The following is a 16574-nucleotide window of genomic DNA, read 5'->3' as shown; positions in this document are numbered from 1 at the left end:
ACACTTTTACATCAAGATATTCACACTGAGAAAGAGACCGCAGAAATTACGTCTGAATAATCCATGCCTGAGACCACTGTAACCAATGTTAAAGCCAACCGCTTCCCTCTCTCACACATATCCCCTTCCTAGTAGATTTCTTTTAAAAAAAATAAAAATCTAACAGCCATGAAGAGAAACAAAAATGTGGCCATTAAGCAATAAAAATAATAATTAGAAAAACTGTTTTCTACTAGGTTGCATGTTTCTTTAAACGAAATAAAAATAAAATAAAAGATCCATAAATTCATGCAAGAGTTTTGAAGCTCTTTCTGGAGCACAAGAGCAAAATAAATAATTATTTTTGTGTGTGTGTGTGACTGGTTTCTTAAAAAGTAGATTTTTTTTTTAATAAAGTTGTCCATTTTTCCTCCCCACAAAATACAATCCATGGTAGAAATCCAGCAAGGGGTGGCTACTACTGAACTTCCTCTGCTTCAGGAGATGGCTAATCTCTTTACAATATTCACAGTAATGAACAAAGAGAAAGGAAAGTTGGCTCTAGTTTCTTTCACCACTTTGGCCACCCCTTCCTTTCCACTGGGGCAAGCAGGTATCGTATCAAACAGATGAGTTCCTCTTTCTCCTTTTACCTGAGGGAGCAAAGTGCATAACAGGCACCATTAAGCATTTCTGCAGAAGACCCATCATTGCAAAGTTTCCGTTTAGCGCTAGGAGTTGAATTCTACTGGAACAAGATCCCCTTTTACTTTACTTTTCTTTCTTCCTTATATTCTCTTTCCTGGGCAAAAGTCTTTCCTTCCTGTCATCTTAGGCAATGCTGGAAGTCTGTGAGAGTCATTAAACTCTATCCCATAGCTGTGACCATGCTGGATGGATGTGGATGCCCAAATGAGATGCTGGAAGATGGGTGAATGGGGGTGGGAGTTGGGAGCATATGTCCAGAGTGGCTGAAGGGTGGCAAGTGGCCCATGGGCGTCATGTGACCAGCCAGGGCAGCAGCACTGAAAGGTGAGGACTTCTCCTGCATGCATTTAGACAGTTCCTCAAAACATTCAGAGCCTTTCTTGCTCTTCTTGGATTTGTTGGACATTTTCCTATTTCTGGTCTGAATCCCTTCCTTCTTCATGGTCAGGGGCCTGTTCACCTGAAAGAAATGAGAAAATCAGGCTCCTGCAAGCAAAGTGATCTTTTTTTGTCCACACAGAGAAAAATATTTGAACAGCCCTCTAAACCAGTGTTTCTCAACCTTGACCATTTTAAGGCATGTGGACTTCAACTCCCAGAATTCCACAGCCAGCATTGCTGGCTGTGGAATTCTGGGAGTTGAAGTCCACATGCCTTAAAATGGTCAAGGTTGAGAAACACTGCTTAAACCTTCCCTGAGAAGCAGTCCTTTCGTGCCCTCCTCCCCCTGATCCAGCATTATATATTTTCCACTTTTGTTCTCCCAAGCAACTTGTGTTTTATAAATTATAAATTTATTGGAGGAAACCACACCAATCTCAATATAATCTGGTTGCTTTCACTCTTCCTTTCCTTAACCTGGCTCTTTTAACAATCAAGCGACTCTATATCCTAAAATATTGTGTGTGTATGGGGTGTACATACACTTTCAAGTCAATCTTGACTCCTAGCAACTATATGGACAGGTTCATGCAGGGGGTTTTGGCAATCTTTTTGGAAGTGGTTTGTCACTGCCGCCTTCATAGGGCTGAGCGTGTGACTGACCCCAAACCCGTCATGTGGCTTCAATGCCTAAAGCTGGATTACAATGTATAATCTATCAGTTTTTAATCCAGTGTCTATGACTACTACACCAAACTGGCTTTCATATCTGCATATGAATCTCTACCTCTGTCTGTATATACACAGAATATTCTGCACACATTTCTACATTGACTTCATACCTGGAGTTTTAAAACTCCTTCACCTTGCCCTATATGTATGCTCATGTAGATCCAATATTTTCTCCTTGAACCTAGCCTGGATTTTTAAGATTAATTTTAATTGTTGTTTTGTTTTGAAGCACCAGCTTACATAAAAACCATTCATTATATAAATGTGTGTTAAATATCCTTTGCATTTCTTGGGTACAGTAGAGAAGAAATGAATATGCTTTAGCAATAACTGTGAGTTATAACTCTCTTTTGCCTAGATTATCTGGGCTTTAGAAGCCAAGCTAACACATTGTAATGTTATTGAACCCAGCATCACTATGCCAACAAAGAATGATTATGAGTTCCCCAGGGAACATTAAAAAAGGGTGTTTTTTTTTCAAAATGTCCCTTTGCAATGAATGCAGAGGCTAGTGGACAGCCGGCAGTTAAGGCATCAATCTCGGCTAAGCAAGCAAAAGAAGACACAAGGCAAGAAAATACTCACATTGTGCAATTTGTAATACAGTCCACAGGCATTACAAACTGGATCCCCATTGGCATTACGTCGCCATAAAGTGGTGGTGGTGGTTTGGCAGTTAGCGCAGCAGGTTCCTGCTCTCCTAGCTGCTGACTAATTAAAGATGAAAATATATATATATTGGAGAAGATGTTCTTTCAGTTTTAACTGATGCATTAGTTTTAAATTAGATATGAAATATTCAATCGTCCTCTCTTAAAGTTCTGTCTTTTTTATCTTGCTTTGTGGCTTTGTCATTCAAACATACATGGAAACTCAGTGTGGATAATTTGAATTCCACACCCAGCTCAAAATCAGAGGGGATGAGTGCTTATTATTGTCCCCATTTCTTTGCCAGTGTTGGATAGCTTTAGGCATTTAGGAAACCCTGTCTCCCCACTCCCCTTCCAAGTAGTTGTCCTCTCATCCTTTGCACATGGGCAGGGGAAGTCAACTAGTCAATGAATAGTAAATTATAGCTATGCATGAAGAACCCCAGGGTTATGTCAGAAATCAGAGAAAGTTAAGGTTCTCTAAGTGAGAACACATCTAAAAATCAAGAGACAGAGCCTGTCAGCCACCTTCATACTAGTTATGTGTCAGGCTTGTAGAGGGTTATTCTTTTCATTGGCTTTCTCCACCTCTGATGCCCTCCAGGTGTATTGGGTCTACAATTCCCAGAATTCTAATTCAACTTCTTAAAACTATTATATCACACATGAAGAGTGGCAAGTTGGAAAAGAATGAATATGTAGGCCAATCAGCAGAACAATACAGATAACTACTCACACACTACTCTTCCCTTTTCTTATTCCACTTCATCATTTTAACTCATTTTCTCCCAGCCAGCCTCACTTCCAGCCTCAGAACTGGAGTAGGCGAAAACTGCTTAAAGGACCAGAACACAAAGCTAAGCATGGGTGAATATACCGTAATTTCCTTAACTAAGAAACTTTGGGCATAAAAATGTCAATCTTGCTTTATATGAGGAAGAGCCTCAAGAAAACCTATAGGATCACTGTGAAGAATATTCAAACCATCCAGAAGATAAAGTCTCAGATACACTCAGAGTTGGACTGAGAAGCCTAGGGCACGGTCTTTGAGTTTATCCAGCATAAATTTGACTCTCTGCCTCCTGAAGTAATGGACGATTCCTCAGAACTGGAAGCAAAGCCACTTGGGTTTGAGATCCAGGTCCTCTGAGCTGTTAAGTCTGCCCAGGAGGTGACCTGCAGGTGGATTCATGAGATGGTGACAGAGGGTATTGTTCTTTTGGCTTTGAAGGAGGTGGTGATATAGTCCCATAAGAGGCTGTCACTGGACCTAACAATCCCAACCGTGGGGTTTGGGAGTGGGGGCACAGCATTATAGTGGTTTTCCTCTTTTTCTGTAGTCAACATTGATGGGGAGAGGTCAAGCCTATAGTTCCTCATTTGTGCAGTGCCTCAGGGCCTGGTATTCTTGCCCCATCTGTTGAACATCTACATGACTGCTGGGTGTGATCATGAGGTTCCTCTATCCAGTCAGGAATCCTTAAATTCATTACCGGATACAGAACCTTAATTACATTAATATGTCGCACTGTCTTATTGCCTCTAACTCCCCTCTGCATTTATTTGTTTGCTATTCTTATGGCATATTCAAATGCCAAGACATTACAAATATCAGACTTTTAATTAGCGAGTGTATTTTCACCATCACTCATAAAAACAAGGTAAATTAAACTCTATGTAAATGCCCCATTTCTGATTAATAAGGACCAAAGTCCTTTAATCCCTTCAAAGACAAATTTAATTATTTAATTTTAATAACTTGCAATTTAAGGATTTGGAATATTTAGGCTACTTGTTCCGGTACTTAACACTCTGCCTCAGCAACTCGATTGCAATAACAGGGATCTATAATGCTGCACTGAAAAAGCGTTCAGTATATTTTCTTCCACATAACTACCATATTTGTAAAGATGATGCTAGTACCGCTGTACTACAGCTTTCACTTTAATATATAACAGATAACTGTCTCTTCGTACGTTAAAAGAAGTAAATGAAACTGGCCCTCATGAATTTGCTACACTTCAGCAAAAAAATACCAGCCTAACAGTAGCATCTATTGATTAGCTCATTTGTTCTATAAATCTTTGTATTCAAGCTGAAGTTTTGAGCAGCTTAAATAATAATACTAATAATACTACTGTACTAATAATACATTGCTGTACTAATATATGGCAAGATTACTATGAATTCCAATAGGAATTGCATTAATTCTTGCTTGGCCCTAAAGGAGGGGGGGACTGATTTTGTACATGAAAGTAAGGTTTACATTCAGACAAAATGCCTTTCCCCCCTTAAATTGGTACTTGGCAGAGTGACCCATAACCCTGAAAACAATAGGGTCATTTCAGAAGTTTTTAAGAGTAGAAGAAAATTCTTTTGCAAAAGAATCTTTGGTAAGAAAGGGTTCCTGTTTCAGGAAATATTTTTGTCCCCTCTTTGAGGCCGTATGTGGAAATATAGATGTTTTTTCTCCACATAAAATATTTAGTCTGTGAGAGAGGCCTTTTAAAATCAAATTAATTTCTGTGTTGATTTTGGAAGCAGCCACGCAATAATACCACAGCGGCTATATAACCCTGATTTATTGAAAATGTAAATCAGACCAAATTTCTCATCATTTAGTTCAGACTCTCAAGTTTAGAGGCTGGTGGGTTCCTTCTAGCCTTGAGAAAATGGTGAGGGCATTATCATAAGAGGTGAGAATTTTGGTGATTTGGTTCAGAAAACTTCACTGATTCACTTCAAAGGGGAAAACATCAAATATAAGGCACCCAATCACCAGAATGCAACCAACTATCTGCAACCAACTATCTGCAAGTTCCATTTCTCAAAATTCTTCTTCTGTTTATTATCTCCTTTTGATGAGCAGCTAGGATTACTCCCAAACTCAATGATGCAACAAGCCATCTTTTTTATCTGAGACTTAGACACATTCTTGAAAATAAAGATGAAGCCTGCTATTGGCGTTAAAGCATGAGAACTGTGCATTTTAAAATATTAATATTTTTCAAAAATCTCAGATTGAAGAACAGGGAGGAGAGCCTGGGAGGTAGCAAAGTGAAGCATCCACAGATAAATGTGGTGAAAGTGCTTTATTTAATCTAAATTTGGAGTCCCATAAAACAGGCTTTGTTAATACATTGTACTAATATTCTGCCCAACCTCCACTACAAGACAATTAAGACTAGTCTAAAAATGGTGATCATGTCAGAGAATTATGGAAATTGAAGTTTAAAAAAATCTGGAAGCACAAGGCAGTTAAGAGAGGCTAATTTTACTATGTATACCACATATTAATACTTTCCCTCCCATTATAATATATTCTAAAAATTATCTACTTTGCACATTCAATTTTTCATGAATCTTGCACAATTTTCTTTTACAAATTCAAGAATAAGAAGAAATTTATAAAAAATATTCCTCTACTTCAACAGATACTATTACTGATATCCCACTGGTTTCAATGGGACTCACACTAAAGTAGGCTGTGTACAACTTTATATTGTAGAATCATACACTTCAATAGTAAGAAAGGAAAATCAACGACTATAACTAGTACACACATTAAAAGGATGTAGAATATAGCTGACCCTTTAAAAATTCAGTATAGCTGAATGTGGCATCTATGTCAAGTAGCAGAATTTAAAATACCTTTAGGGTTAACTGAGAGAATAACAGACATAATCCTTCTGACAATTTTTCTACATAAGACTAACTGGAATTAATCGGCATATAAACAACAACATGGGAGAAGAAAGAATGCTATTTTAATTTTTTTTAAATGGGACCAGGAATACACTGGAGAAGCCACAATTATATTATTTTGCTAAGACAGTTTTCTGATGCTGTTTGTAAAAAACTGCCTTAAAACAAATTGCATCTGTTTTATCCATATAGTTTAGTCTACTTTAAATACTAATTTGGCCCTGAGAAAAATCTCTCCTATGCATCTAACTAATTTTTTTTTAAGTTACCAAGAATTGAACTTCCAACTATCTGCATGAAAAAAATGTGCTGTACCACTGATCTACAGCTAGTGCCAATCTGCAAGATTGTAAACCAGAGAACTCTTACTAAGCTGATCCACTGGAAATGCAACAAGGTCTAAGAAAGGGGGATACCTAAAGTAATCAAGTATGCTTCCTTTTCTTGTTGGAACCCCATAAAAGATTACTGCTGCCAGGAACTTCTGAGTCTAAAATTGTGTTTCCCAACCCTGGCCACTTGAAGTTGTATGGACTTCAACATGGCTGGCTGGGGAATTCTGGGAGTTGAAGTCCACACATTTTCAAATGGCCAAAGTTGGGAACACTGGATTAAGAGATGCCAACCAGTGCATCAATTGATGCAATGAGGCACCTGCTAGAATAGGCTACCTAATTCTCTTATCAGGCTATGGGCTTAGGACAAGATATATGAATGGTCCCCTTTCTATTTAGACTTCCAATTTTTTCTTGTTTCAAGATGCGACAAGATAAAATCAGGTTTTAAAATGCATCTTATTTTTCAGCAGACAAGAGAATGATAACTATATTGATTTGTTCTGAATTTTAAATTTGCCTTCTCCCTGATCCAACAATTAACACACGCATACACACCTCTAGCAACTCACCTGCTAAAAAGCTATACTTGTGGAAAAAAGAGAGAGCTATGTTTGCATATTTGGGGTTGCTTTTTCCTTATTCCTTATTCCAGTGTCCTGCACCCTGTCTCATTTAGTCTAGCATGGAGTTTGCCCTGTCAGAGACAATAACATTTCCCTGTTGTCTCAACATTTTTCTAGTTCTGTCAATCACTTCAGAAGAAAAGTAAGCCATTAAGACAATCACCCGCCTGAAGTTCTAACCCTCAAAAATCCTCTGCATCCTGTCCCAGCATTAGATCATTAGAACTGTTCCTTCAGCCTTATAATCATTCTGGAAAAATGCCTTCTGCCAAAGAGCAAGGGCATTTTTGGTCCCCCCTAAATCACATTGTTCCGTGTGTGTGTGTGTGTGTGTGTGTGTGTGTGTGTTTTCTCCTTTTTTAAACAAATATTTGTACAGCAGAGCATATTTGCAATTTCAAAACAGACTGCCTGAATAGCATGGCCTGCCTATAGAAACTCTTTAAAGCTTTTAGAGCCAGGAAACAGATACACAAAGTTTCCTTATCTTCACAATACAGATATCCGGATAGGAAACTACTACCAGGAGCTGAGAATTTTTTTCAAAAATTAAAAAATCAACAACCCCGAAATGAAAATACAAAGTATAGGTGACTCCATGGAAAAATAATCAGCCTTTGAAAAGGGCAATCAGAGGATCGCTTCTAAAGAAGGCTAATGTTAGTTTTACCATGGAATCTCTGACTACAAAATCATCCAAATAATGACTGAACAGACAGAAACAGCTTTGACTCATCTATTATTTTTATATATTTTTTAATACTTTCTGCTTCGGGTCACTTTTTGTACTTTTCATCTGGGAGGGCAGGCAAGAGTGATTCTTTCAGTTTGAGCGTACATCTGACCTGTCCAAGAGGTCAAATGAATTGAAGCTGTCTTTTCTGGATAAAAGAGGCAGAATAATGCACAGGAAGAATTAGGCCGATTTAATTGGGCACATACTCTCAAACAGACAGGAATGTGCTGCAAAGATACAGACAGACAGAACATAAGCATGGGAGGCAATGTAAGTCTGTACCAGCAGCCTACTTGATAAGATCCGTTGTACGGGCAACAAATCACAGGACTTCTAAAGCTGTAGTCAAGAGTACACTAAGAGTATCCAAATACATACACATATCCCCATATGAAATAGCCACTGTTTTATATCCTGGCATGTAAATGACTAGTCATTTGTTCCTAGGCTATTCTGTGACCTCTCCGTCACACAGCCTTCATGTGCAGACCGTATCTGGCTTCCATGCCAGCACCGAACCCCACAGATGGGTCAGGTTGTACCCTCTTCCTTCATAGGCATTTTGTGGTCCCATGAAACCATTTTGCCCCGAACCTGATAGAGAAACAGGCACCTACCAGTCTCCGCTTAGGTTTAATGAGAGGTCGGTTTTGACCGTTCATTTTGTGGTACAGCCCGCAGGCGTTACACAGGTAATGCCCGGTACCGTCTCTTCTCCAGAGAGGGGTGGCAGTAGCTCCACAGTTGACACACTCTCTGCCTTCTAAATGGAAACACGAAGAAACCGGATTTCTTTCTTTAAAAACAAATTCACAAAAGCTTTTTGCATTGTCCATTTAGGTAGATTCCAGATATCAAAACAGCACATTATTCAATTTATTTAAAAGGGAAGGAAAAAGACAGGTCAGTGACACAACATTTACAGTATGTACAATAATGGTAGGGACATGTAGTTTTTCAAGCATTTATTTTCAAGCAATAATGCTGTCTAACCCAGGCAGTGGTATTTTTATTACAGCTGCCACATGAGAAAACAGACTCTGTTCCAAAATGTAGAGTCATAAGCTGTTCTTTCCTCCCTCTTCTCTCCAACATCTGAGAAGTAATATTGGAACTGAAACAAGAATACAGAATCTTTGTTCATTAATGTTTTGGAGTCAGAGAAAAATTCTCTTTCTCTGGCTTGCCCAATTCTTTTTTCTTTTTTTCCCCCCTTATAAATGTTGCACCCTTTAGAATGAAGCACAATTAACTTTTTGTTTCTGGGCATTCCATATACCCTCATATCCAAAATCTAATTTATTATGCATTCTCTTTGTTATCGGCTTAAGATTGATCTGGCTCAAAATGCTTAAACATGGCTGCTTGTTCAACAGGAGTCTTTTTTAAAAGGAGAAGGGGTGGGGGCAAGAATATTAACTAAAAGTTCATTTGTTTGAGGGCAAGGAAATTCTTTGAGCAGAGCTTATGCAAATCATACAGTATTTAATGCAGAGGAAATACACTTTGGCAGTAACTTGAGCTGGCCATACTAAGTTCAGCTGTGTCTGTGTCTCCTTTAATCTATGGAGTGGGTGGTTTTTTAAACAGCCCTGGCTTGGAGTGAAAAATGAGGGACCTCTGGGAAGCCAGGAGTTCCTAGCTTTTGTCCCTCCTTAAGCAGGAAGCTGCAGGAGTCGCCTTGTCGTGAGTCTTGCTTTTGCTACAAAAACATTAAATGGTCACGAACTCTCTCCCCAGTTTCATCTACAAGTCAGGATCGTAGGAAAACTAGCCATCTAATAAACAGTTGTAGATGTGGCAAAGGAGGACAGAAGTTGTGGGAGGAAGGTTGAAAACAAATGTCCCAGTGATTCCTGTTGCAACGGAGAGCAATTTATAAAAATAGCCGAATTTTTAAAAAAAACCTAAAAAAAAACCACCGAAATATATTTTATCTCTGTTGCACATGACACAAAATTCCAGAATTTCTTTAAAGAGGATGATGATCCGAACAGAGAAGCAACAAAAAGTCCTGCACTTTTCTTGCATTGTTCCTAAAAGTAGTCATGTTTCTGAATTGCTAGCCAGGTTGAAAAGAGGGGCAAATATATCTTGTTTTGTTTTTCTTTGATATCACGGTAAATTTCATCTTTACTGATAAAGCCACTACAACAACAGTTGCATTAATATAAAAATAGTCTATGCTTGGTTTCATGTGAGTGTTACTTATCACACTGAATGTCTTTCTAAAAAGAAATAAAAGTAATAAGAGCATATTTGGCTTGAAATCTGTAAAGGTAATGACAGGCAAATAAGTTGCAGGTTTAACAAATAGATGAACTGGAGTTAACTAACACATATTAGATTCCTCCAGTTTTATTGGATTCATTTAAGTTATCATTTAAATTAAGGTTCTTTGGAAGCCTGCACTCCTATGTAAACTATATTTGAACTTTGTCCTTCATATGATTTGGAGGAAGCAAAGTTCTGTAGAGGTTTTAAGAAAATGACTTTGTAAATTTCAATTCTTAACAGCTGAGTCTTTATGAAGTCCCTTGTTTAACGAAGAGGAACTTTATTGTAAGTTAACAAAAAATTACAATAAAGTTCATCTTTATTAAGCAGGTAATAAATTAACTAAAATTTTCAATAATGGAGATCCCGCTCAAAAGAATATAAGCCATATCAGGGTTTTCCAATGAATTCAACTGCCCTAGACTTTAATGGGGTTGCGTTAAGAGGTTTACCAATATAAATTCTTATTTGCATAATTCAGATCTACAAACTTTGTGTATCTTTTTTTTTTAATGGATTATGGCAGCTTTTGGGCCCAGCAATGAGTGAATTCTATGGAGATCAATGGCTGGAACAAAAAGACAGACCTGGCTTGCCAACTAATTAACAAAAACTAAAATTATGAAAGATAAACCGGAAATGTCCTTGTGCTCTCAGAAAGACTGCTGATAACTTAATTTTGTTACATGTTCTCACTAAAATGTAGGAATATGGAAATCCATTCAAATCTGATTCAGAAATTTTAAAACTGGCCAGTGACACACAAAAGCCTTTTTAAGCCTTATCCTTTAACATATTTAACTACACCTTGAGTAGAGTTTTTTTTAAGAAATGACCCAATTCCTGAAGCCCAGGGATACTTGCAATGATGATTGTTATCTTCCTGGATTTTATTACAGTTACAGGATCAAAGTGGTGATTCGTTTATTTGGAATTATTAAACTAGGGCTGAATAGATAATAGGACTTAAGTATTCATTTAAGTTCTGCTAAGATTGCGTTAGTGTGTGTTTAAAAAATTAACTACCTCCTTAGTCAAACATATTTGGGGAGAGGACTAGTATTTTTAATTTTGGAAAGAAACACGATCTACGTTATAACGCCTAAAACGTTTAAATCAAAATTGTTGCTCTTATTAAATACTTGTACAAATTTTTACCGGCTTAAATACTGTACAATTCTTGACTTGGTGAATTATCTAAACAGAATAAACTCCCCCCCCCCCCCGCCAGGGAGTCCTGCATTTCACGAGGAAGAATAACTCCTTCTCAGACCCATCCTTACATTACTGCAACTATTATTAAACAATACAGCGGCTGTTATTTGCAACAGGGGGATTTAATACACTTTAACAACATTTATCCAAGAGACAGCAAGACAAGGGGCAAAGGGTTCAAGATGCAAAAAAAAAAAAAAAAAAAAAAAGATGCAAAAAAAAAAAAAGTTTCCAAGCTTCTCTGATACGTGGGTTAATGAAACAATTGCCACCGTACAAGAGAGCAGCTCTTACACTCACACACACAAACACGCACAGACAGGCAGACCTCTGCGCCCCCATCCCCAACCCAAAGGGCGGACGAGCTCATTCAGAAAAGGGGGGAGGAGAGGAGGGGGGGGTGAGCGGTCTTACCTGAGCAGGACCTGGCTTTGCTCCTCTGCTTTGGGGTGAAGCTCGAGGCGGGCCCCCCGAGGAAGCTGCCCGGGTGGAAGAGGCTGCCGCCGTAGTCGTGGGCGGCGGGCACGTAGGAAGGGTAGGTGGGGATCGGGTGGTGCGTGGAGGGCTGCGCGCCCATGGAGGCGGCCAGGCTGCTGCGCAGCGGGCTGGCGCTCTCCATCTTCATGCCGTCCGCCAGGGCCACCTGGTACTTCAGGGGCTCCTTGTCGTCCTGCCTGCTGCCGCCGGCCGAAGCCGAGGCCGGCGAGGCGGCGCTGCTGCCCGCGTTGGGGTCCGGCGAGACTTCCTTGGGCGGCGTCGGCGGGAAGCCGAAGAGGTGCGAGGCCGAGTGCGAGGCCGGCGTGAGCGAGGAGGCCGAGGCGGCGCTCGAGGCGGAGCCGCCGCCGCCGCCGCCGCCCGGGTAGACCGAGAGGGCGCCGGGCGGCGCGCCGGCCGCCGAAGGGTGCAAGGGCCCCTTGGTGAAGGGGTTCACCGTCCAGGGGTTGTGGTGGTGGTGAGCCGCCGAGAGCGCCGCTTTGCCGCTGTCCAGCCAAGGCAGGCCGGGGCTGTGGAGCAAGTGAGGCCGGCACATTTGGCCGCCGGTCAGACGGGCTGCAGAGGAGGAAGAGGAGGAGGAGGAAAAGGCGCCAGTCAGCCAGGCCAGAACGCCCGGGGTTCCAATGCGATCTCCCCACTCTCGCCCCCTCTCGCCCCCCCCCCAGATTCCCCTCCTGCTGGGGAATCGCTTGGTGGACAAGCAGACTCTCCCTCCCCCCCACCCACCCCTCTGGACCTCTCCTCCGTCCCAGACCCGCCAACGCGAAGATCGGTTCCCAAATCGCCCAACACGGGTCCGAATTTGGAGGAGGTGCGTTTCTGGAACCCGCGGAGGGGAGCCAGCCGAAACGCGGCCCCCGTTCTTTGCGGGCTCTCGCGCAAAACAGGCTTAAAAGGTTGTCAAGACCCGGGCTTCAAAAGGCAGCTGGGGCCTCCTCGGGAAATCAGTGGGGGGGGGGGGTTTAGGAGAAAAGCATGCAAATGTGTATACTCGTCCACTGCTCTTTCCTCCCCCCCCCTTCCCAGTCTAGCTGGGACACCCCCCCCTACCCACCCAGCCCCACTCTAGATTGAAGCGTAAATGAGGGAAAGCAGCGCCGGGCAGGCGTCTTACACCGCCCCACCGCTCCACGATCGGACGCCAAAACTAGCTGGAACGTGGAGGGAAGTAAAATGTCAACCGGAGTAAGCTGACAAGCTTGCTGCTGCTTCCCAGAGAGGTTTGCAGACAGGCGGCATGAGAGTACTCGGGTGCCCGGGTGTCTGTTTTGCGAATTGTTTTCCTAGTTTGCAAAAAGCAAAAAAAACAACCCTGGTCTCCAAAGAGAGCTATTTGCACCCCCCGCCGTTCTTATACGGACGCTGACCAAGGGCAAACGTTTAAAAGTTGTTTCAAATTACTACGTTAAGTCTTCGCATCCGGAAAACGGGCCTGTCTTGTGGGCTGCGAAATTCATTTAATAACCCTCTCTTCCTCCACGCACAAGGACGTCGCTTCCCTTTTCTAGTCTCCCCCACCCCACCCCATCCCCGCCATCAATTAAAAGCAGCACCCAAACTGGCCAGCTAAGGCTTTTCTAGGATTAAGCCCACCCTGGCTCACTCACACACATACACCCCCCCCACACACACACACACACACCCTCCTTCTCTTATGGCTGCTTTGCCAGAAACCTTCCGGCCGCTTCTCCAGCGAGATGAGCAGGAGGCCGAGGCAGAAAACGGGAAGCGAGGAAGGGGGCAACGGGGGAGGCGAAATTTACCGTGCGCCTGGCTGTAGGAAACTCTGGCTCTCGCGTGGGCCGAGTTGGCGTAATACGGGTTGCCCTGGGAGTCCAGGTGGTTAAAAAAGACGTCCACTTCGTCCGGAGGTAGGAGCTGCGCCGGTTCCATATAGTTGTGAGCCAGTCCCGGGTGGTGACTCTCCGGGTGCTGCCCATTCAGCACGGCGTGATGGGCCATCCAGCGTGGCTGGTCCGTAGCTACCTCCATGTCGGCGGGGTTTCTTCCCACTCCGCCCCTAGCCCACCCCCCCGCCTCCCTCCAACTCCCCCAAACCGTTTTGCCTTAAGTTTCGTTTGGCTTAAAATCGCAGAGATCTCAGAAGTAGCGAGGTGGCCTTGGAAGGAGGGAGGGGAGAAGAGGAAAAAAAAATAATAAAAGCAAAGGTGTCTCTCTTTGAAGGCGAGAAGCTGCGGAGAGAGGTTCCGGTCGCCACACACTCGGGATCACCACCTGTAAGAAGGAGGGAACGATGAGTACACGGCGGCCCTTTGGAAGGGGGTTATTACACTGAAGAGACCGCGGCAGAGGCTGCTCCACTCGGGGGAAACGCGGAAGAGGAGGAGGCGGGCACAGCGCCCAGCCGAAAGCGATCCCACGGCGTCCACTGCGCTTTATCCCCCCTCCCGGTCTTCGCATCCTCATTAGGCTGCCCTCCCCGTTAGTAATACGGCCAGAACGACCTCCTTTAACCACAGCAAGGCGAGATAGAAGGCAGGTCTTTTGATCTACGTTTGTCTACAAAGGGGTTCGGACTGACATTTCCCCAACAAGAGATCCTAAACTCGTAGAAAGGGGGTGAAGGAAACTGGAAAGCATTTCTATTTCTGCACAACAAAAGCAGGCGTCTCTCTCTCTCTCGCTCGCTCTCTCTCCTCCCCACACCAACCCCGCACTCAGCTCGTCGACATACTTACAAAGGAGATCTTCCAAGCAGACTGAATCGAACTCCAAATGTTGGAAAAGTTTCTTTAGGTTGTAAACCGGGGCGGGAGGGGGGGAGGAGGAGGAGGAGGGAGTGGGGTGACGGATGATTGTTTAAAGGATGGAAATGCAAAAAAAAAAAAAAGCGCGAGAGAGGAGGGTCGGATGGAGGCTCTTACTCAGATGGCAAGCTCCACTTATTCTGGCCTTTTTTTGTAACATCCCCAAAGCATCCTGTGTCAGCTCTGGCGCCAGCTGGACTCAGTTCAGTAGACATGAACTAGGGGCTACGCACAGGCTAAGAACCTCCGCCCAGCCAATCAGCAGCTCGGCGTCTAGTCTCGCCTTGCGATTGGCCCCGGAAAATCCATTCCCTCGTTTGCTCCAAACAGCTAAAAAGTGCTGAACCCGCCAAAGAGAAAGACGCTCGGGCCCCCCCCTCTTTTTTTCCCCGCCCCCGCCCGCGCCCGCGCACACACCCTCCACGGTCTTTTCGACTTCACTCTGCGATAACTTTGGAGATAGCCCCACTCCAAGTCTCTCCTCTATCGGAGGAGCTTCTTTAAAAAAAACCAAACCCCCCCCCAAAAAAACCCCTCCAAAACAAAACAAAAACACGAGGATTTCACCAACTCGAGTGCCCGGCCCACATCGAAATTTGAAAGTCGGCAGCGGGCACTAAATAACCCCAAGTGGCTTGAGGGCGGTGGCTAAGACTTTGAGCAAAGATATTTCACCAGGTGTGAGGGAGGCAGAGCAAAAGGATGGAGAACAGGGGGGCATACGAATTATCCCCAGATTTGCAAAAACAGAAAATTTGTTAGACACACACACACACACACACCCGCAAGAGAAAAAAAAATCCTATCGACCCAACGTTTTAAAATGCGAATATTTATGTGCTTGATTTAAATCAAACACTTCTGTTGGGTAATTCATGAAAACACACCACAACTGAAACTTGAAGTTAGCGCTTATGTGTGGAATATCTTTAACTTTGGGAATCCTAATTGTGCATGCCCAATTTCTTTTCTCCTAGTTTTAGTTAGTTCATTGTGTTTGTTGAAGTGTATTTTTCTTCCGAAGCGGTAGGCTATAGCATTGATTGTAAGAAACGCCTCAACTTATTTGAAACAGCAAATAAACTTTATAGTAGAAAACCAAATACAACACAAGTAATTATAGGTATGAATCTTGGGTATAAATAAGTATAATTCTGATTTTTTTTAAAAAAAACAACAACTTAATTTTGATTCAAACAGAAAGAACAGAGTTACTTGGAAAGCACAAACCTTTCAGAAAACAGCCTTTATATAAACAAACACAAAACCAACTGGAATAGCTGGTCTAGAATTCCTTGCATTCAGTAAGGTCAAAGGAAATCGGGACATGTCCAGGTCCCCCAAAAAAAAAGAAAAATCACACCTATATTATTTCATTTTTCACTTCTTATGCTGACGGAAAGCGGTTTAACAGACTGGGCCCTCCTTTTTTAAATTCTACACGCGCTTTAACTACCTGAAGATACACTCTTAGCGACCTTGTGTTTTAAAACCCTCGAAATCTTTTTTTCTGTTGGCTTCAAGTTATGGGGACTTTCAGCTTAAATAAACGGCCCCTAACAGCCGCCAGTTGGGTGGCTAGGAAGACCTGGCGGGCGGACTCCACCGCCTTCGCTCGGCGCCTTCCAAGGTAAGACAAACCCCGGAAAGGATTGCTTCGAAACACAACCAAACAACTGATTGGCGAAAAACCTGTTTCAAAATAATTCCTCCCTTCCCCCCCCCACACACCTTCAAATCAATTACCCATTTAAGGACAACAATTATTGGGCGGCATTTTTACATTAAGCCATTTATTATGATTTAAGTCGGGTTTTCTTTTTTTTCTTTTTTTTTTAAAAGCTTGGTAGTTAAAAGTCTTTTAAAAAAACACACAAGCAATGGAGGCGCCCCCCTCCAGTTTCTCTGGGGAACCTTCTTGAGCTTTACAACTCCCCTGCCCACCGGCGAAGGGCTACTAATCCTCG

General features: G+C 42.6%; 1 protein-coding gene across 3 annotated transcripts; it reads right to left on the bottom strand.

Moving 5' to 3' along the window:
- Positions 1 to 847: 847 nt before the first annotated feature.
- Positions 848 to 13831, bottom strand: GATA2 (GATA binding protein 2). Of its 3 annotated transcripts, none has more exons than XM_015826026.1 (5): positions 13585 to 13831; positions 11759 to 12394; positions 8470 to 8615; positions 2386 to 2511; positions 848 to 1147 (listed from the first exon to the last, which is right to left on the bottom strand). In XM_015826026.1, exons 1-5 carry the CDS (start codon positions 13829 to 13831, stop codon positions 848 to 850), a joined length of 1455 nt encoding a protein of 484 aa, XP_015681512.1. The 3 variants fall into 3 exon arrangements, with proteins under 3 accessions (XP_015681512.1, XP_015681514.1, XP_015681513.1); XM_015826028.1 differs by having other exon boundaries at positions 2386 to 2492; positions 8466 to 8615; positions 13603 to 13831; XM_015826027.1 differs by having other exon boundaries at positions 13603 to 13831.
- Positions 13832 to 16574: the final 2743 nt, after the last annotated feature.

Source organism: Protobothrops mucrosquamatus, unplaced genomic scaffold (genome assembly GCF_001527695.2).
Source record: "Protobothrops mucrosquamatus isolate PMUCROS unplaced genomic scaffold, P.Mucros_1.0 scaffold2932, whole genome shotgun sequence".
Taxonomy (NCBI): Eukaryota; Metazoa; Chordata; class Lepidosauria; order Squamata; family Viperidae; genus Protobothrops; species Protobothrops mucrosquamatus.
Note: the sequence above shows the minus strand (reverse complement) of the source record. Positions and strands in the feature narration are given on the sequence as shown.